Below are 21,055 nucleotides of genomic sequence, written 5' to 3' on the forward strand. Positions count from 1 at the left end.
TTAAACAAAGACAACTGGACTTGTTTGGTTTTCTTGAAGGTGTTTCACCACTTACACAAGTCATAGATGGCTGATGAGGAATTTAGTTTCTTGTCAAGAATATCTGTGTGTGACTTGGGTTGGTTAATGACCAGCTACTCATCTGTAATTGGAGAAGTAGCTACTTGTGTGAGTGGCGAAACATTTTCAAGAAATCTGGCAAGACCAGCTGCCCTTTTCCAGCCTCGTTTTTTTATTTGTTTTTGTGTACACCATGACCTGGGTGATGGAGGACCTTAGCACTCATTGAGCTGTTGCTCCAGCACCTGCAGCGTTTTATCATTTTTTATTGAATCTTGCTGAGCTTTTAGTGGATGGAACCAAGAATACAAAGACAATTAATTAAAAACTGCATAAATGTGACAATGGTAGCTACAAGTTGAGCGGGCCACAAACTTCAGGTTTTTTGGACTGTTTGAACACCACCCACATTATTAAAAAAAAGCCCAGCAGCGTCTCTTTTTCGTGAGAACGCTGAGGAGGAACAAAATCCCTCCACCTCTGCTGAAAAACTTATCACTGCACAATAGAGAGTGTCCTGACCTACTATGGATGTACAGCGTGGTATGCCAGCTACACCGCATCCGAGATGAAACAACTGCAGCGGGTCATCAAGACTGCTCAGTGGCTCACTGGCTCTCCACTCCCATGACTAGAGGAGATCTACTCCAGCTGTCTCCTCTGACGGGTCATGACCCCTTAGAGTAATGCGAGCCCGCATTAGACTTAAACATAGCTTCTTCCCCATGGCTGAGAAAAGACTACTTCAGGAACCAGGCTTGTTCCAGTTCATCCCACAGATACTTGATCAGTTTGAGATCTAGGGAATTTAGAGGCCAACACCTTGTGCTGTTCTTTGTTTTTTTTAGTTGTTCCTGAACCATTTTTGTGTGTGTGCCTGTGTCAGGCTGCATCCTGCTGGGGATGGCTGCTTCCATCAAGGAGTGTCATTGCTATGGGGTGGGGCTGCCTGGTCTGGTCTAGGTGGGTGGTACATGTCTAAGTAACATCCACATTAAAAATGCCAGGTTCAAAAGTTTCCCAGCAGAACAGCGCATTGTCACAAGATGGTCAGTGCTATTCACTTCACCTTTCAGTGGTCATATTGTTATGCCTAATCGGTGTTATCTATTTGAGTTCATGAGCAGTGGTGTGTTGTGGTGGATGGGAATAGTATGTTTCATGGAGCTACCTGGCTCGTAGGTAAACAACATGGTCGAAATGAGTGTGCTGTGTCCTTTCACGTCTGCTCTTCTCCCTGTACACAAACAGCTGCACCTCCAGTCACGAGTCTGTCAAGCTCCTGAAGTTTGCGGATGACACCACCTTCATCGGGCTCATCTCAGGTGGAGATGAGAGCGCCTACCGACTAGAGATTGACCGCCTGGTGACTTGGTGCAGCCGCCACAACCTGGAGCTGGACGCCTCCAAGACAGTGGAGATGATCATGGACTACAGGAAGAACACAGCCCCACTCCTCCCCATCATCCTGTGTTACTCTACAGTCAACACTGTGGACTCCTTCCGTTTCCTGGGCACCATCATCTCCCAGGACCTCAAATGGGAGCTGAACATCAGTGCCCTAATTAAAAAAGCACAGCAGAGGATGTACTTCCTGCGGCAGCTGGAGAAATTCAACCTGCCAAAGACAATGATGGTTCACTTCTACACTGCCATCATTGAGTCCATCCTCACCAACTCCTTCACCACCTGGTATGCTGCAGCCTCTGCTAAGGACAAGAGCAGACTGCAGCGTGTCATTCGCTCTGCAGAGAAGGTGATTGGCTGCGGTCTGAAGTCTCTCGACGAGCTGTACACTTCCAGGACTCTGAAGCGTGCAGCTAAGATTGTGGCCGATCCCTCTCACCCTGGACACAAACTATTTAACAGACTCCCCTCTGGCAGACGGCTGTGATCCATCGAATGTAGGACCACTCGCATGGCGAACACTTTTTTCCCATCCGCAGTGTGTCTGCTGAACAATGCCAAGCCCCCCCCCCCCCCCCCCCCCCATGAACACATCAAACCCACTACCATCCCACTGTAAATATATACTGTTTATATATTTTTTGTATTTTTGTATATCTTTTACACTGCAATAGTCCAGTCTGTCCTGACCACATCCGTCACTGTCTGGTTTGGATCCGCCACCAGACATGACAGGGACAGACTGCAGAGAACAGTCAGGTCTGCAGAGAGGATCATTGGTACCGACCTTCCCTCCATCCAGGACCTGTACCGGTCCAGGGTCAGGAAGCGGGCCAGTAAAATCTCCACTGACCCCTCACACCCCGGTCACAACCTGTTTAGACTCCTTCCCTCAGGCCGGCGTTACAGAGCGCTGTACGCCAAAACCACCCGCCACAAGGACAGTTTCTTCCCCCGGGCTGTTGCTCTGTTGAACTCTGAGCAGTCACAGAGTGTGAGTCCATCCACATGAACAATAAACAATAACTCTGCACTACTGTATATAGTCACTGTACAAAACCCTGGCTTGTTGTATATATCTGCTCTTATTCTATATTTTTATGTGTATAGATTGAGATTTAGTTTATTTTGTCTTATTTTTATTTTTAATTTTCTTCACTTATTTAAGTTCGAGTGTTATGTACAAGAGAGTAAAGCTACCGGAGTCAGATTCCCTGTATGTGCACATACATAGCATCCTCTATGGCACACCATCCAAAACTTTAAATAAACTTCAGTACATCCAAAATTCTGCTGCACGTCTGCTCACCCACACCCGCTCCCGTGATCACATCACTCCTGTCCTCCAGAAACTCCACTGGCTCCCAGTTCCACAGCGTATACAGTTCAAAATCCTCCTCCTCACACACAAAGCCCTCCATAACCAGGCCCCCCTCCTATCTCACTGACCTGCTCCATCGCCACAATCCATCCCGCAGCCTACGTTCATGTGACGGAAACCTCCTTACTCCATCACTCAAGACCAAGCATCGAACCTGGGGCGACAGAGCCTTCTCTGCAGCTTCCCCCTCCCTCTGGAACTCTCTCCCCAAACACATCCGCGACTGTACCGACCTTCCTACCTTCAAATCTCTGACAAAAACACACCTTCTTAAAATTGGTTTTAATGTTTAGCTCAGTTTATTGTGTTTTTAATATATTTCAATATAATATATTTCACACTGTTTTGCTGATTTGATGTTCTTTTTATGTAAAGTGTCTTTGAGTATCTTGAAAAGCGCTTTTAAATAAAATTTATTATTATTATTATTATACTTGGTCATTAAAGCTGATTCTGATTCTGATATTTGAAAGCCAAGTTTCTATATTTTACTTTATTTTATTTTATTGTAGGCGTAATGAGTGCAACAACACCAAAGCAAATTCCTTGTATGTGCAAACATACAACGGAGTATTAGGGCCACATTAAGGAAAAAAAAAAATCACAAACTTCGAGAATAAAGTCGTAACTTACGAGAATAAAGTCATAATTTATGAGAATAAAGTCATATATTACGAGAATAAAGTCGTTATTTATGAGAATAAAGTCGTAATTTATGAGAATAAAGTCATATATTACGAGAATAAAGTCGTTATTTATGAGAATAAAGTCGTTATTTATGAGAATAAAGTCGTAATTTATGAGAATACAGTCGTAATTTCTGAGAATAAAGTCGTAATTTCTGAGAATAAAGTCGTTATTTATGAGAATAAAGTCATATATTATGAGAATAAAGTCGTAATTTCTGAGAATAAAGTCGTTATTTATGAGAATAAAGTCGTAATTTATGAGAATAAAGTCGTAATTTATGAGAATAAAGTCGTTATTTATGAGAATAAAGTCATATATTATGAGAATAAAGTCGTAATTAATGAGAATAAAGTCATTATTTTATGAGAATAAAGTCATAATATTCTAACCGGTTGTTTTAGAGGAAGACAGTTGGTAAAATGAGGGCCGTGGAGGATTTTGTGGAGTTGTACTTTAGGATAGGTTTCACAAACAAGGAGATACTTAATCGTTTGGCACATCAGCATCACATCATCATAAGTATTAGGACTTTAAAAGGAATATGCAAGAAAATGCATCTTTTCCAGAGAAAGAACCAGACGGACTTGGAGGAAGTCGCTGCTTTTGTGGAGGGGGAAATGGCTGGAACTGGTCAACTGCAGGGTTATCGGTGGATGCATCAGCGGGCCATTCAGAGGGGTTTCGTGGTGTCTCAAGAAACAATCCGACTGATAAGATTCTGGATCCAGAGGGAGTCGAGCTCCGGCGAGCACGGCAGCAATACACCTGCAGAGGCCCCAACACCTTATGGCACATGGATTCTTATGATAAACTAAAGCCCTATGGCATTGCTATTAACGGCTGCATTGACGGATTTAGTCATGACTTTATTCTCATTAATTACGACTTTATTCTCATAAATTACGACTTTATTCTCATAAATAACGACTTTATTCTCATAAATAACGACTTTATTCTCGTAATATATGACTTTATTCTCATAAATAACGACTTTATTCTCGTAATATATGACTTTATTCTCATAAATAACGACTTTATTCTCGTAATCACCCCCATTCTGAAATCCCTTCACTGGCTCCCTGTCCCACTCAGGATTGAGTACAAGGTCTCCCTCCTCACTCACCAGTGCATTCATGGACATGCCCCCCTTTACCTACAGGAACTCCTTACCCCCCACACTTCCTCATGCACCCGGTCTGCAACCTCAAACACCCTTCAAACCCCCAGAACCAAGCTCTGCAGCATGGGTGATAGGGCCTTTGCTTCTGCTGCCCCCAGGCTGTGGAACGCCCTCCCTGACCACCTGAGGGCCCCACAGACTACAGATACTTTTAAAAAGGACTTAAAAACATATCTTTTTAAAAAAGCCTACAACTAAATTGTATTTTTTTCTTTCTTCTATTTTTATTTTTTAACCTTAATTTTAAATTTTTTACGACGGCGTATTAGGGCCACATTAAGGGAAAAAAAAATCTGAAACTTCGAGAATAAAGTCATAATTTACGAGAATAAAGTCATATATTACGAGAATAAAGTCGTTATTTATGAGAATAAAGTCGTTATTTATGAGAATAAAGTCATATATTACGAGAATAAAGTCGTTATTTATGAGAATAAAGTCATATATTACGAGAATAAAGTCGTTATTTATGAGAATAAAGTCGTTATTTATGAGAATAAAGTCATATATTATGAGAATAAAGTCGTTATTTATGAGAATAAAGTCGTTATTTATGAGAATAAAGTCGTTATTTATGAGAATAAAGTCATATTACGAGAATAAAGTCGTTATTTATGAGAATAAAGTCATATATTATGAGAATAAAGTCATATATTATGAGAATAAAGTCGTTATTTATGAGAATAAAGTCGTTATTTATGAGAATAAAGTCATATTACGAGAATAAAGTCGTTATTTATGAGAATAAAGTCGTTATTTATGAGAATAAAGTCGTTATTTATGAGAATAAAGTCATATATTACGAGAATAAAGTCGTTATTTATGAGAATAAAGTCGTTATTTATGAGAATAAAGTCATATATTACGAGAATAAAGTCGTTATTTATGAGAATAAAGTCATATATTACGAGAATAAAGTCGTTATTTATGAGAATAAAGTCGTTATTTATGAGAATAAAGTCATATATTATGAGAATAAAGTCGTTATTTATGAGAATAAAGTCGTTATTTATGAGAATAAAGTCGTTATTTATGAGAATAAAGTCATATTACGAGAATAAAGTCGTTATTTATGAGAATAAAGTCATATATTATGAGAATAAAGTCATATATTATGAGAATAAAGTCGTTATTTATGAGAATAAAGTCGTTATTTATGAGAATAAAGTCATATTACGAGAATAAAGTCGTTATTTATGAGAATAAAGTCGTTATTTATGAGAATAAAGTCATATATTACGAGAATAAAGTCGTTATTTATGAGAATAAAGTCATAATATTCTAACCTGTTGTTTTAGAGGAAGACAGTTGGTAAAATGAGGGCCGTGGAGGATTTTGTGGAGTTGTACTTTAGGATAGGTTTCACAAACAAGGAGATACTTAATCTTTTGGCACATCAGCATCACATCATTATAAGTATTAGGACTTTAAAAAGAATATGCAAGAAAATGCATCTTTTCCCGAGAAAGAACCAGACGGACTTGGAGGAAGTCGCTGCTTTTGTGGAGGGGGAAATGGCTGGAACTGGTCAACTGCAGGGCTATCGGTGGATGCATCAGCGGGCCATTCAGAGGGGTTTCGTGGTGTCTCAAGAAACAATCCGACTGATAATTAAGATTCTGGATCCAGAGGGAGTCGAGCTCCGGCGAGCACGGCAGCAATACACCTGCAGAGGCCCCAACACCTTATGGCACATGGATTCTTATGATAAACTAAAGCCCTATGGCATTGCTATTAACGGCTGCATTGACGGATTTAGTCATGACTTTATTCTCATAAATAACGACTTTATTCTCGTAATCACCCCCATTCTGAAATCCCTTCACTGGCTCCCTGTCCCACTCAGGATTGAGTACAAGGTCTCCCTCCTCACTCACCAGTGCATTCATGGACATGCCCCCCATTACCTACAGGAACTCCTTACCCCCCCACACTTCCTCATGCACCCGGTCTGCAACCTCAAACACCCTTCAAACCCCCAGAACCAAGCTCTGCAGCATGGGTGATAGGGCCTTTGCTTCTGCTGCCCCCAGGCTGTGGAACGCCCTCCCTGACCACCTGAGGGCCCCACAGACTACAGATACTTTTAAAAAGGACTTAAAAACATATCTTTTTAAAAAAGCCTACAACTAAATTGTATTTTTTTCTTTCTTCTATTTTTATTTTTTAACCTTAATTTTAAATTTTTGACCCTGGATTATTTAACTTACATTATTTTTAAACTGTTTGCCCTGTAACACTTTGAGATTGCTTTAAATGTAAAGTGCAATACAAATAAAATTGATTATTATTATTATTATTATAAATAACGACTTTATTCTCGTAATATATGACTTTATTCTCATAAATGATGACTTTATTCTCGTAAATTACGACTTTATTCTCGAAGTTTGTGATTTTTTTTTTCCTTAATGTGGCCCTAATACTCCGTCGTGCAAACATGCTTGGCAATAAAGTCTTTTCTGATTCTGATTCTGATGTACCTGCGTTGTAATGCCGCCTCTGAGCTGTAGGGGGCGCGCGTCTCTGCAGTCGGACGCTATTGGTCGACGGCCGGACAGAAAATTCCTGAACGCTCTCACGCATCAGCCGGCGCACCGCATGCTGCTGCTGCTCAGATTCATGGAACGAGAACAAGGGTGGATCGCCGTCCGCTGACTGGAAACCACTGTAGCCGCCCCCCGCTGTTGTCACTTTTAACACTGAACTGTATTCCTGTTCTTCCTTGTAACTCTACACTGTTAAATTAGCCGGCCAGGATGTCAGTCGTAGGTTTTGACGTCGGGTTTATGAACTGCTACGTAGCGGTAGCCAGAGCCGGAGGGATTGAAACTGTCGCTAATGAATACAGCGACCGATGTACACCGTGAGTACGAGTACTTGCATAATTGTGTGTGATTTGTGTCGCATTGTCTACGGCAATAACAACCACCGGGTGTGGATTCGTCCAATTTTGTTTATCGGCATACTGAGCGAGGCTAACACTGCTACACGGCTAGTTAGCATGCTAACGGGTTTCACAACAGGAAACAGCATGTGAGTGCTAAAGCTAATGCTAGCCGACACGAAATGACTGGACTATAAAGGAATCGCGGCGCCACTTCACGTGATAAAATGCTTCGTGTGGAGTCGTACTACACTAATGTCGTCGAGATTACCTATAGACTGATAGCTGACTCGTCCGGTCAGGTGATGGATGTTTTACTGCAGGCATGAATGAGCGCATGATGGGAGGAGGCCGGATCCTGGCTGTCAAAACGGCTTGATCAATCCATTGTACTACATTATCAGACATATGCTCAATAGAAATAAACGGCAGAGAAGTATAGAATACACATTTAGAAACGTTTAAAATAACTAACACAAGAAACTGTTATCTTCATTGTTAGTTGATATTTTATTACCAGCTGGATGAGTTCATGCAAAGCTGCACCTTTGTTAATATAATTGTAGATGAGAAAACTGCATTGTGTTTTCTATTTATTTTTTATTTTTTTTTAGAGCATGCGTTTCTTTTGGACCCCGGAATCGATCAATCGGTGCAGCTGCAAAAAGCCAGGTATGTTCATGACCCACACACATAAATCAAATCCAGCACCAGCAGAGAACACGCTTTCAAGTGTTAAATCCACGCTCGAATGATTCTCTCGAATGATTCTTCAATTTCCACGCATTTAATAATTGTTTTCTTTTTCTCCTGACGAACAGGTCGTCACAAACTGCAAGAACACAGTCCAAGGGTTCAAGAGATTTCATGGCAGGGCATTTTCGGATCCCTATGTGCAGCGCCTCAAAAACAGCTTGGTCTATGATATTGCACAAATGCCTACAGGAACCACAGGCATCAAGGTAAGAGAATGACAAGTGATGTTGGGTAAACTCACAGTTCACGCTACGTAGTTTATTAAAATCCCAGTTTGCTCTCATTTTGAGTGACCTGTAGTACTATACAGTGAATTGTTTAACCTCGGCAAGTGAAGGCAAGTAAGATTTAACCAAAAATAAGCAAAAACCTTCATCAACTGCTCTGAGGCAGAATAAAAGGAGAAGTGTTGGGAAGATTCAATGTGTTAAACACTGATTGGTTTTACTTCTGGATGACTCATCACACCAGAAACGGTAAAGAGAGACTCATAACATGTGGGACTTTATGATATGGTCTACATATTTGTGTCACACCTGCAGAGAGAAAGAAGACATATTGAAGACAAATAGTCACATAAATTAGTTATTACATATACTCCTCATTAAAGTGGTTTACACTCTATTCAATAATCGCAAATGAATATTTTTGTGTTTCAGGGATCAAAACTGGTTTTGTTTTTGGCATTTTTTGTGAGATTATTAATTTAACAGAGTTTACAAAACACTTCTAATGCTAAAAGCACATAGCTGAACAGCGCTTTATTATATAAGGTGCAGTATATGTGCAGGGTTGTGAAACGCTGTGTCATCACGAGCCGAACTGTAATAAAGAATTGTAGCCGTGATAATACAGTGGACGTGGCACGTGACACAATACAACATTTTTCTGAGTTGTATCATATTTTATTGGCCAATTACCGTTCTCTTTCCGAGGTGGCACACAACAAGTCATGTAGAGCAACGCAATAATCTAATCAATCTGTTGTCTGGCGATTTGACTGAAGGTGATGTACATGGAGGAGGAGAAGCTGTTCAGCATCGAGCAGGTCACTGCCATGCTGCTGACCAAGCTGAAGGAGACGGCAGAGAATGCGCTGAAGAAGCCCGTTACTGACTGTGTTGTTTCTGTAAGTATGCAGTCCATACAAGCACCCAAAGCCCGATACACACCCTCTCTCTACACCCTCTCTCTCCACCCTCACGGATGCTTTCGCTATTTTGCCTGACGAGACCTGTCCCGAACTGAAGGCTCATGAAGGAAGTTGGCTTTATTGGCCAAGTGCTTCGTTTTAACATACGAGGAAGTTGTTAACCCAAGCATTTGTGCACACTGAGAGTGGAGCCCACTGCTCCATGTGTGCTTACTCCTTGAAGGCGTCCAGGGAGCAGTTCGAGGGGTTTGATGCCTTGCTTAAGGGGACTTCAGCCATGAAACATACTTTGGCCTAAAATAAATCCCAGACAAAGTATGTTGTACGCTGATCCGGTCACAAACTGTTACTTCTAGAAATACATGTAACATTGAGCTTGACAGTTCACCCAAATTTGATGTTATGGTCTTAGTAAGATTATATTTAAAAAATAAAGTTCAGACAAACCTATAGAGTGACTAGACATTGGCGTAGCTCAGGTTGTTAACAGGTTTGTCCTGTCATATCTGTCACTACCACCGCTTTCATCCAATCATCATCCAGTTTTTTTGTCAGCTGATGAGGACCAGCATCTTATCACCTGAGCTCTGTTTATGAAGAATGTGCTCCCCTTTGCTTTCTGTAACTAGTGGCACACAGGCTAGGTGATAGTTTATTTGATGATTGATTTGTTGGGATTAACATTTTAAATATACAGAACTGGTCAAACGTTTGCTCCATTTCTTTAAATGCTTGTTTATCAACTGTATAAAATAGCTGCATTTCTTTTGCTACATAGCTGTCTGTTAACATGCACCACCGACTACTGACACATTTATATTATTATGTTATTTATTTTGCACTTGTGAAATAGCCAGTTATCAGGACGGGAGTGCTGCCGCCGCTGTCTTTCCAAACTCCAGGAGTGAGGAGGCGGATCTGTAAATGGTTTTATAGATTAGAGTTATTATCGCTGGCCTCTTAATTTTCATTTCACTTTTCACTTGCAACCAGAATGTGCCCACTGTGGTGATGGTGGTGTTTGGAGTTGCAACTAAGTCATGAAGATAAACAGTTGGACATGCTAATTCTCCCTTCAGGTGCTGTTAAAGCATAGCAGCATTAGGGGATGGAACAAGATGACGCCGTTAAAAGACCTCCAGTCAAACTTCAAACTGTGGAAACGATGTGAAAAAAATAAAATAAAATTACATTTGTGTTAGTTTCCTACAACATTTTTTATACAATATGGAAACATTTCTAATTATTGACAATAATTGTAACAGGTGTAACACTGGTACAGTCAAAGGAAGCAAAGTTATAATTCCCAACAACATGTCTAAAGAAATGTTTGACCCAACTAGAGATCAGTGTAGCAGAGACTACCTTCAGTCTGTTTTAAATGCTCTTCTGTTGTGACCAGGTCCCGTGCTACTACACCGATGCCGAGAGGAGATCAGTGGTCGATGCTGCTCAGATCGCTGGACTCAACTGCCTGAGGCTCATGAACGAGACTACTGCAGGTCTGTACTGGGAACTTTAGGCAGGGCTTTGCGTGGATGGGCTTCTTCTTCTTCTTCTTCTTCTTCTTCTTCTACTGACTCCACTCAGCCTATCGGCAAATATATTGATCCCAGCCCTTATTCACTTTATTAATAATTCATTTGTTTTCTGTGCAGTTGCATTGGCATATGGAATCTACAAACAGGATCTCCCTGCTCCCGAGGAGAAGGCCAGGAATGTGGTGTTTGTGGACCTGGGCCACTCTGGATATCAGACATCAGTGTGTGCCTTCAATAAGGGCAAACTGAAGGTGTGTTGGGGAAGGAAATAAATTGGTGCACATGCATTATCAGTCTGTTGGTTTTGATTCATCCTCTCATCTGCCTCTTCTTCCTGCCGCTCAGGTCCTTGCCACAGCCTGTGACCCAGAGTTGGGAGGAAAGGATTTCGATGAGGTACTGGTCAAGCATTTCTGTGAGGAATTTGGCAAAAAGTACAAGCTTGATGTCAAGACAAAGCCCAGGGCTCTGGTCAGACTCTACCAGGAGTGTGAGAAACTGAAAAAACTGATGAGTGCCAACTCCTCTGACCTGCCGCTGAACATCGAGTGCTTCATGAATGACATCGATGTCACTGGAAAACTGAACAGGTGAGGCCAGGGAGAAGTCATTTGTTGCCATTTCTGCTCATATATATATATATATATATATATATATATATATATATCTGTGTGTGTTGTTTTAAATTTAGTCTGTAAAGCTTAACTCACGTTCGCCTTTTCTCTTACACAAGGGGTCACTTTGAAGAGATGAGCGTGGATATTTTGGCCCGAGTAGAGGCTCCTCTGCAGTCTCTGTTGGAGCAATGCAGTGAGTATAGTTTTGTCTGACAGTGTGTTCATAAAATATTTCCTTTCTTCCCTATTGCATTTGCGGTGCGTGCTGTAATGAAACGGGTTGTTTTCTTCCATAAGAACTGAAGAAAGAAGACATCTATGCAGTTGAGATTGTGGGCGGCGCTTCCAGGATCCCGGCTGTCAAAGAGAGAATCAGCAAATTCTTCGGGAAGGAACTGAACACCACGCTGAATGCTGACGAAGCTGTGGCCAGAGGATGTGCTCTGCAGGTACGCACTGCTCTAGCTTCAAGGCTGGCCTCCACCACTCCTCTAGCTCACCAGAAGATCACCTCTTGTTTGCTTCCAAAAAGTTTGCATATGTTGGAAATTGGTACTGCAGCTCTCACAGAAACGATTCCTCTTCTTTCCACAGTGTGCAATTCTGTCACCTGCCTTCAAAGTCCGTGAATTCTCCATCACAGATATTGTTTCATATCCGATCTCTTTGAAGTGGCATTCAGCTGCAGAGGAAGGTTTGAGGTAAAGAAAACCTCTGTTCGTTTTTTTTTTTTTTTTTTTTTTAATTGTCTTGAAATGTAATATTTGAATATAGTTATGATGCCGTGTTTATTTGTTGCAGTGATTGCGAGGTATTTACCAAGAACCACGCAGCACCTTTCTCCAAGGTCCTGACCTTCTACCGGAAAGAGCCTTTCTCTTTGGAGGCCTACTACACTTGCCCTAGTGAGCTGCCTTATCCAGATCCAACTATTGGTAAGAAACTTAGGGAATAGGAATACTTCACAGCAAAGTCACATAAATGAGAAGTCGCTGATGTTGGCCACAGTTACAGCACTGTGTGTGTGTCGATGGCTCAACGTCTGACTTGAACATCGGGACTCTGCCACTTTACCATACGTCTTCACACAGCAGCTTATAGGCGGTTTATACTTCTGCGTTAAGTTGGCGCAGAGGCTACGGCGACAACGCAGACACCTACGCAGAGCCTGCACAGACCCTAGCACCGTAGCTGACGTGTACCTCCATCGGAAATGTAACAGAGTGCAAGAGCTGCGATTAGTAGCGTGTTTACGCTTTAGTATTTCCGGCTGCTTCTCCATCTCTGAATTTGATTGTTTTGGATCAATAAAGAATCGGTAAGGTTAACTGAGGAGGTTTGGAGATACAGACATTTGTATGACTCGTGTTCGACTGAAACTTTCGGCTTAATTCGGCTGAAATTTCAGTTGCCATTTTTGAAAGTGAAGCAGGAAGTCGAAACAAAAATTGACCCGACTGCAAAAAAAAAACACAGCGCAGACTAGCGTTGGGTTTTTACAGACCGAGCCAGACTTGCAAGCGCATGAGTATAAATGACTTGCACCAGCGTATACTATGAGCGTAGGTTACGGCGTCTGTGTCCCGCAGAGGTATAAACTCTGCTTCAAGCTTTGACACCACTGTTCAAGTCCAGCCATAAATTAGGATTATGGTCTGAGATTTGACTTGGCCACTACAGAACGTTCACCTTGTTGTCTTTAGTGCATGTCTGTGTCGCATACGCACGATTAAATTGCAACTGAATCAGATTACAGTGGAACAGTGGAATCCCCAGGATTTCACTGTTTTTTCCTGCATTGATTTGACCATCTACCTTTACACGCTCTCTCCTTGTCTCCTTTTCCACAAACTCTTTAGACTAATATCTGTGTTGATAAACTTCACCTACAAATATTAATGACACCATGTGGTGATCACCCAAATTATGTTTCTCATATATTCTTTTCATTCACCCAACATGTCCTGTCAACCAGTGACACGGCTCTGATATACCCCGCTAAAGTCAGACTGTCCCTGCTTTTACTCACAAAACTACAGCACAGAGCAGGAAGAAGCCAAACCTCCACTTCTTTCAGCCTTCCCAGACTTTTAAAGCAGCGTGTTAAGTCCACCTTTGCCCCAAATTTGGAAGTGTCTTCATCTCCTTTCATCAGTCCCAGTAATCTGTCAAGGAACCGACTCAGCCTCAGCAACTGCTTGGTAATCAGGCCGCATTGTAATTGAGTCGGCAAAAGCCCGATGACCAATTGACCTTTTGTTTCTTGGCTTCTCTTTGATTAAAGCTTTAGATATCTGTGGATTTTGGGTTGAGAATGACGTGAACTGAGCTGTTGATGGGGATACTTCTTGTTTCTAGCTTTATTCTGTTGGATAATCAGGAAAGGAGTTGTAAAGGGAACTAGACTGAAATGTAGTCCAGGAAATCCTGTAGTGACTTCCCTCTGCTCAAATAAACTGTCACATTTGTTTCTTACCATTATTTATAGACACGTCTGTGTTTTAAGGAAAACATATAACCTGGGTTCATGGGTATTCTGAACCGTTTTTATATTGACTCTAACTTCTATTTGGTTTAAGTTCATGTAACCACGAGCTGCATTAAAGATGTTTTTCCTACTTAATTTTTCTTCCTCCTGTTTTTTTTCTCTCTAACAGGTCAGTTTCTGATCCAGAAGGTTGTCCCACAGGCATCTGGAGAGAGCTCCAAGGTGAAAGTCAAGGTCCGGGTGAACATTCACGGTATCTTCAGCGTGTCCAGCGCTTCCCTGATTGAGGTGCAGAAGTCCGATGAGACAGAGGAACCCATGGAAACGGAGCAGGCCACTGACAAAGAGGGAGAGGTACTTCAGCCAAACAAGTGTCATCATCAAGTGTCCTCTTACACTGAATTAAAGTATGCATCTTGTTCGACGAAACGAAAAAGCATCTTTTTATTGCTGATCTACAGAGCAAGATGCAGACCGATCAGGAGGAGCAGCAGGCTCAGGGAGATGCTCAGAAAGAAACAGAAGACAAGTCACCACAAGAGAACGAAGAGATGGAGGTAAGAGGCTCAACTTTTAGTGTAAAATATAAATCAGGTTTACACTGCAAGAACTTTTCCCAGGAACTAGAAACATTTAAATTTTACTGCATGAAACCAGTTCTAAATTAAGTTTGGGTGAAATTATTTCACCCAATAAAAAGTCTCTGCCCCGGGGCGGTTCCTGTACTTTTCAGAAGTACTAGAACTCTTGCATCGCTGAACATTTCTGATTTGTTTTGCAGCGATTATCTCATGGTCGGTGTCTTCTTTAGCTCATAAAATCCACCTCAGTCCTCTTTGCCGATTATGCTGAATTATTGCATTTTCAAAGCAGTAACTTACTATCAACAGCAACTCCTCTGCAATGCTTAGAGTAAATTCTTGTCGCAGTGCCACAGCTTCACAAGACATTGCTGTATATTCGTCAGTATTGTCGTCACCTACTGGACAGGGACAAGCAAGTTGTTGAATAAACACGCACAAAAATGACATGCGGGGGATAAAGCTGCCACTTTTGTTTACATTTGCTGACTAATTTGGCCTATCCTGATGATTTTACTCTCTGTAGCACATTCAGATTAAAAATGGTCTGAAAAACTTTTACTTTTTTTGATAAAAGTTTCTGGAACTAAATCTTTCAAATACTTTAGGTGGAAAAGCAGCTACATAGAGTAAATAGCCTATTAGGAGTCAATAGTGTGCAGTAAAACCTACTTTTAATGTTGTTTTATTTAAAGTGATATGAAACGCAGTATGCGTCACTGCAAATCTTGATATACTCTGTGTGATGCTTGAAATGTAATGCTTCTTCTTTTAACCTTTCAGACGACCACAGGGGAGGGCAAAAGCGAGAAAAAGTCCGACCAGCCCCCGCAAGCCAAAAAGCCTAAAGTCAAAACAAAAGTTCTGGAGCTTCCGATTGAAAACAGTCCACAGTGGCAGCTAGCGGACGACATGCTCAATCTCTTTGTAGAAAATGAGGTAACTGAACTTGCACTCAAGTGAATATAACCATCAAACAGCCGTCTTGGTCAGCAGTTATAATTGCTTTTTATTTTCCTCAGGGTAAAATGATCATGCAGGACAAGCTGGAGAAGGAGAGGAATGACGCCAAGAACAATGTAGAGGAGTACGTGTACGACATGAGGGATAAACTTCATGGGATGCTGGAGAAGTTCGTCAGTGAGTCTGTGAGTAAACGACCACATCATTACGAAGAATGGAGTGTGATGCATGTTAAAATAACGCCATTCATATTTATCTTTCCTTGACATATTGTGAAATTATTTCTCTAATTTTAGGACAGAGATACTTTGTCACTGAAGCTGGAGGACACCGAAAACTGGCTGTATGATGAAGGAGAGGACCAACCCAAACAGGTGTACATCGACAAACTGGCAGAACTAAAGGTAATCATTGCTTACAATTATTTTCCTCCATTGTTTGTTGATGTATTGATTTTATTGAACTGATGCATGAACTGTGTGCACTACAGAAACTTGGCCAGCCCATCCAGGAGAGGTACACAGAAGCTGAGGAGAGACCCAAAGCTTTTGAGGAGCTGGGAAAACAAATCCAGCAGTACATGAAATTTGTTGAAGCCTACAAGATGAAGGTAAGACAAAAACAATACTGATCATCTACCCATGACAGCTTCAGTCATAAATAAAAATAAATTGCTTGTGGTAATTCGTAACACTGCTTCTGTTTGATTTCCAGGAGGAGCAGTACGACCATTTAGATGAGGCAGACGTCAGCAAAGTGGACAAACTGACCAGCGATGCGATGATCTGGATGAACAGCGCCATGAACCAGCAAAGCAAGCAGAGCCTGACAGTGGATCCACCTGTCAAAGTCAAAGACATCAAAGCAAAAACAAGAGTAAGGGTGCACACTGGAACTCAGAAAATGATCACACATCTAAATATGTTTACATGTGAATTAAATATGTTGCTTAAGTCATGTGCAGTTGGCTGGTTATAAAATTATTTTGTTGCCATTGTTGGACTGATAAATTGTGCAACAGCGATACTAGCTGTTGCAATGTGTCCTGACATTGCAGATTTACAGCATGTGAATCTGCAATGTCAAGACACATTGTTTTGGAGCTTTGAATTAGTCCGACTGCATCCCTGAGTGGTTGCTATACATTAACAAATTAACATTAATCCTCACATACGGTGGTGTTGATGCGTGGATCATTTTGGTGCCTATATTGCAATTATGGTGTACAATGTCAGTATTTTTTGGTATCAAACTTATTATCAAAGTATGATTTCATCTTGTGTTCTTTGTGTGCATTTCCAGGAGCTGTTCTCTGCTTGCAACCCCACCGTGACCAAGCCCAAGCCCAAGGTGGAGCTTCCCAAGGAGGACGCGGCCGCAGAGCAGAACGGGCCTGTCAACGGACAGGAGAAACCCCAGGAAGGCACTGCAGACAAGGGAACGACCGAGAACACCGGCAATCCAGCCTCAGAAACCACAGAAAGCAAGCCAGAGATGGACCTAGATTAAAGCAGCCTAACGCCTCCTTAAAGCAAAGCTGAACGGGAGCTGATTGTTTCAATTTGAGATGCAGCCTGGCTGTATATCAGAGCCAGTGAAGTGTTTCAGGAACTGCGCTCCACAGTCAAAAAGCAGACAGGGTGTTTAGCACACGAGCCCAGCTCCTCCTGGTGGTGGTGTCTCTGTCTCTGATGACATAGCATGCCCTTTCTCTTTCTGGATGAATAAATCAAAAGCCAGCTGCAATAATTCTGTTTGACGATGAGCGCTGTACACATGATGGTATTTATTTCTGTTGTGTGCTCTGTACGTGTTCTGGTCTGTGTCACAATATGGTTTTAATAAAGTTATTGAAAATCACTTGCCCCATCTTTATTATTCAGGTCTAGTGGTGCAGCAGCTGCCATAAAACCACGGGTCATTGCTCGCTGATAAATAGAGAGGAGTTGCTGTGCCATTAATAGAAATATTTGTTTTTTTTAAATGATAGATTAGGGTGTGTATATCAGACAAGAATATAAAATTAAAGGGATATCATTAAATGTGAAGGTTTAACTTGGGGTGGAAATTATTTAGACACATCCCCAGTATTTCTGCCAGGTAATTTAAGGTCGAAAATTAATCAGTCGTATTAAATATTAAATGATTTAAGCCCAAAATTTTCGCTGTTGACGTGTACCGAAAAATTTCACCTTTGCTGTTGCTTAGCAACCGTACATCGATGCTAGCAACTTAATTTTCTGTTCAAGTATCACAAGTATCTTTCAAACTTGTTCTCTGGGTGCGTGTTTGTAGCGAGATACATGTATTAAATTCTTTATTTAAGACGTATTACCCGCCCGACAATGAATTCCTGATCATTTTAGTGCGCCCTGATATTTTTAAACTCCCAATTCTAAAGTCAAAAAGCCACTTGATTAGCTTAGCAGCTAGTTAGCTCCGTCCGCCTCTCGTTAGCTCAGTCAGCAAACGTCACCTCCGCGTTGAGCGCTGTTTGTATCCAGGAGCAGAAATCACATGATCCATCCAGATCCTGTCTGCTCCGACTGAGAGCTGCCGATAGTTAGCGGTGCAATACTCTTTGTGTTTTTTTTGTTGGGGCTGTAATACATTGCGCAGGTGTGTTAAAGCTGTCATTATTGAGGCTTGTTTAGCATTAGCCCTCATTCTGTTTTACTACTTCTGCAGTACTGACACATTTATCTCGACGAGTCTAAAGTCTGATATAGGTGTGCTTTCTCCAGAGTTGCTTCGAAGCTGAAGTTATTCAGACAAAGCACCCCATTCATCTTTCCTTGTGTGTTGTTTTATCTCCAGGACAATGAAGCTGATCATCTTGAATGACTACGACGATGCAAGCGAGTGGGCTGCAAAGTACATTAGAAACAGGATTTTACTGTTCAAACCTGGTCCGGACAGACACTTCACCCTGGGACTCCCTACAGGTAAGAGATAGTTGCAAACCTGTGCGCTAGTATTTTAAAGTATATATGAATTTTCAGTAAATTGGTGTTTGAGGCAGTGTAGGAGCCACAGCGAGCCATTTCCGCCCACATTTGCTGATTCAGTGGCACAAACAGACTCCGCTAAATACAACTGAACTATTATATAGAAATGATTGTAGAGCAGTAGCGTTTTTATTAAGAGCACAACAAAATAATGGTATTTATTTACAGTTAAAAGTACATATTTTCAGGCTTTGTCACTTTACACTGTATGTTTTGCATGCATAATTTATGCTTCACATAGTTGGTGCAGCCATAAGAGTGAAAGTACAGTTCCTTGAAGGAGAGTGTAAACTAACAATATAAATAAACATATTGCCAGTTTACACTGTGTTTCTCGACCACACTAGTTTTGATAGTGTTTCCGTTTGTCTTTAGGAAGCACTCCTTTGGGTTGTTACAAGAAACTTATCGAGTACTACAAGAATGGAGAAATCTCATTTCAGTACGTGAAGACTTTCAACATGGATGAATATGTAGGTGAGTTTTTATCCGAGCGCAGAGGTGACACACTGAGGGATTTCCGAAAGCTGTGATCTTGCATAAGAAACGGTCATAAACTCCTTTTTTTTTTTTTTTTTTTTTTTTCTACAGGCCTTCCCAGAGATCACCCTGAGAGCTACCACTCCTTCATGTGGAATAACTTCTTCAAGCACATAGACATAAAAGCGGAGAACACCCACATCCTTGATGGCAATGCACCTGACCTGCAAGCGGAATGTGAAGCCTTTGAGAGGAAGATAACAGCTGCCGGGGGGATTGAGCTGTTTGTAGGAGGTTAGGAGTTCACAGTGTTTACAGTGAATATGTCGTTAGATTTGCACACAGCGCTGTTCTGTTATTAAAATAATTATGCAGTCACGGACAAAGCTTCAGTGTAATTAAAACTCCTCCCGTCTTGTGTCAGGTATTGGACCCGATGGCCACATTGCTTTTAATGAGCCTGGTTCAAGTCTGGTTTCCAGAACCAGGGTGAAGACCCTGGCAAGGGACACTATCATGGCGAATGCCCGATTCTTTGATGGAGATCTCGCAAAGGTGCCCACCATGGCACTGACTGTAGGAGTGGGCACTGTCATGGATTCAAAAGAGGTTAGGACCGTAGCTGAGTGCCACATTATTTAGTTTTTGCTTCTACTGAAATTTTCTTTCAAGACTGCAAGATGCTCTGGCTTAGTCACACAAGTGACATTTTCACTTTCTTCTCAGGTCATGATTCTCATCACTGGAGCACACAAGGCATTTGCTTTATACAAAGCTATAGAGGAAGGTGTGAATCACATGTGGACAGTGTCTGCGTTCCAGCAGCACCCACAGACTGTTTTTGTATGTGACGAAGACGCCACCCTGGAACTGCGGGTCAAAACCGTTAAGTACTTCAAAGGTGAGACTAAATCGACAAGCATACAGCTGTAAGCTTACAGGGTATAAACGTATATTTCAGGCACCAGTTACAGCAACCCAGATTGCAGAAGAAGAAGAAAAAAACAGGTATATATCACTGAAAACTTGCTAATTCTTGCTCTTTATGTAGGGATGATGCACGTACACAACAAGCTGGTAGAGTCGCCTCCGTCAGAGCCTAAGAAGAACTGAGGACATCTATGTCAAACCTTATGGATCATGGAGATTTACAAAGATTTACACTCCAATAATTCCTTTATCTTGTGGTGGAGATCAAGCAGTGCTTGGAGTTTCCTACAATTAATCGTCATATGGATTGTAAGGTGCTGGTGTAGCACAGGCTGCCAGTTTTTTGGTGATTGTTTATACAACTTTCTTTCTCATTTGTTCTTTGTAATAAAGTGAGTTTAATTTTTAAACATCCTGTATGTGTGTGTTTTTAACGGTTAATGCTGCGTTTTGTTTTTTCAGTCTATGCTTCCCATCACATGACAACACGGAACAACTTGTGTTGCCTTCAGGTGCTCTTTGTAAGCTTCCAGATTTTGAAAGGACATTTACTCGAAGTTGCTGTGCACAGTTTTGAGGGAGTTATACTTTTCTACCTTTCTACAGCAATTTACTGCTACTTGTACTTTGGGCCACAACATATCAGACTAAAATTCAGATTTTTCTATTATTTAAATAGATTACATACAAAATTTCTAATAAACTTTGCCGTTTTCAACATCAACATGCCCTTCACACATAAACTGATCATATCTATGGTATATATGTACAATAAAACTTTAGTCAAGTCGCTAAAACATATACATTCAGCTTTGATGGTGGGTGCAGCTATGGCCTAGTGGTTTGAGAGGTGGACCTGGGAGCGGAGGGTTTGAATCCCAGGACGGATTGAGCAGTGCTTTGGCATCCATTTTTGACGTTCCCTTTAGCAAG

General features: G+C 41.3%; 2 protein-coding genes across 3 annotated transcripts; both read left to right on the forward strand.

The window, feature by feature from the left end:
- The first annotated feature begins 7,301 nt into the window (after positions 1 to 7,301).
- Positions 7,302 to 17,564, forward strand: hspa4b (heat shock protein 4b). Its single transcript, XM_084549948.1, has 19 exons — positions 7,302 to 7,584; positions 8,220 to 8,277; positions 8,427 to 8,567; positions 9,368 to 9,490; positions 10,917 to 11,016; positions 11,173 to 11,306; positions 11,401 to 11,645; positions 11,789 to 11,865; positions 11,970 to 12,121; positions 12,267 to 12,373; positions 12,474 to 12,607; positions 14,330 to 14,514; positions 14,622 to 14,717; positions 15,525 to 15,680; positions 15,764 to 15,889; positions 16,001 to 16,108; positions 16,195 to 16,314; positions 16,419 to 16,580; positions 17,007 to 17,564. The coding sequence occupies exons 1-19, from the start codon at positions 7,478 to 7,480 to the stop codon at positions 17,211 to 17,213; spliced, it is 2,538 nt and encodes an 845-aa protein (XP_084406074.1). The 5' UTR covers positions 7,302 to 7,477; the 3' UTR covers positions 17,214 to 17,564.
- A 746-nt stretch (positions 17,565 to 18,310) lies between these two features.
- Positions 18,311 to 20,599, forward strand: gnpda1 (glucosamine-6-phosphate deaminase 1). 2 transcript variants are annotated; one of them, XM_084549950.1, is made up of 7 exons: positions 18,311 to 18,323; positions 18,522 to 18,649; positions 19,088 to 19,189; positions 19,304 to 19,486; positions 19,617 to 19,801; positions 19,919 to 20,093; positions 20,244 to 20,599. In XM_084549950.1, the coding sequence occupies exons 2-7, from the start codon at positions 18,526 to 18,528 to the stop codon at positions 20,303 to 20,305; spliced, it is 831 nt and encodes a 276-aa protein (XP_084406076.1). In that variant the 5' UTR covers positions 18,311 to 18,323; positions 18,522 to 18,525; the 3' UTR covers positions 20,306 to 20,599. The 2 variants fall into 2 exon arrangements, with proteins under 2 accessions (XP_084406076.1, XP_084406075.1); XM_084549949.1 differs by lacking the exon at positions 18,311 to 18,323 and adding an exon at positions 18,429 to 18,433.
- Positions 20,600 to 21,055: the final 456 nt, after the last annotated feature.

The sequence above is a fragment of the Chelon labrosus genome (genome assembly GCF_963514085.1).
Source record: "Chelon labrosus genome assembly, chromosome: 8".
NCBI lineage: Eukaryota > Metazoa > Chordata > Actinopteri > Mugiliformes > Mugilidae > Chelon > Chelon labrosus.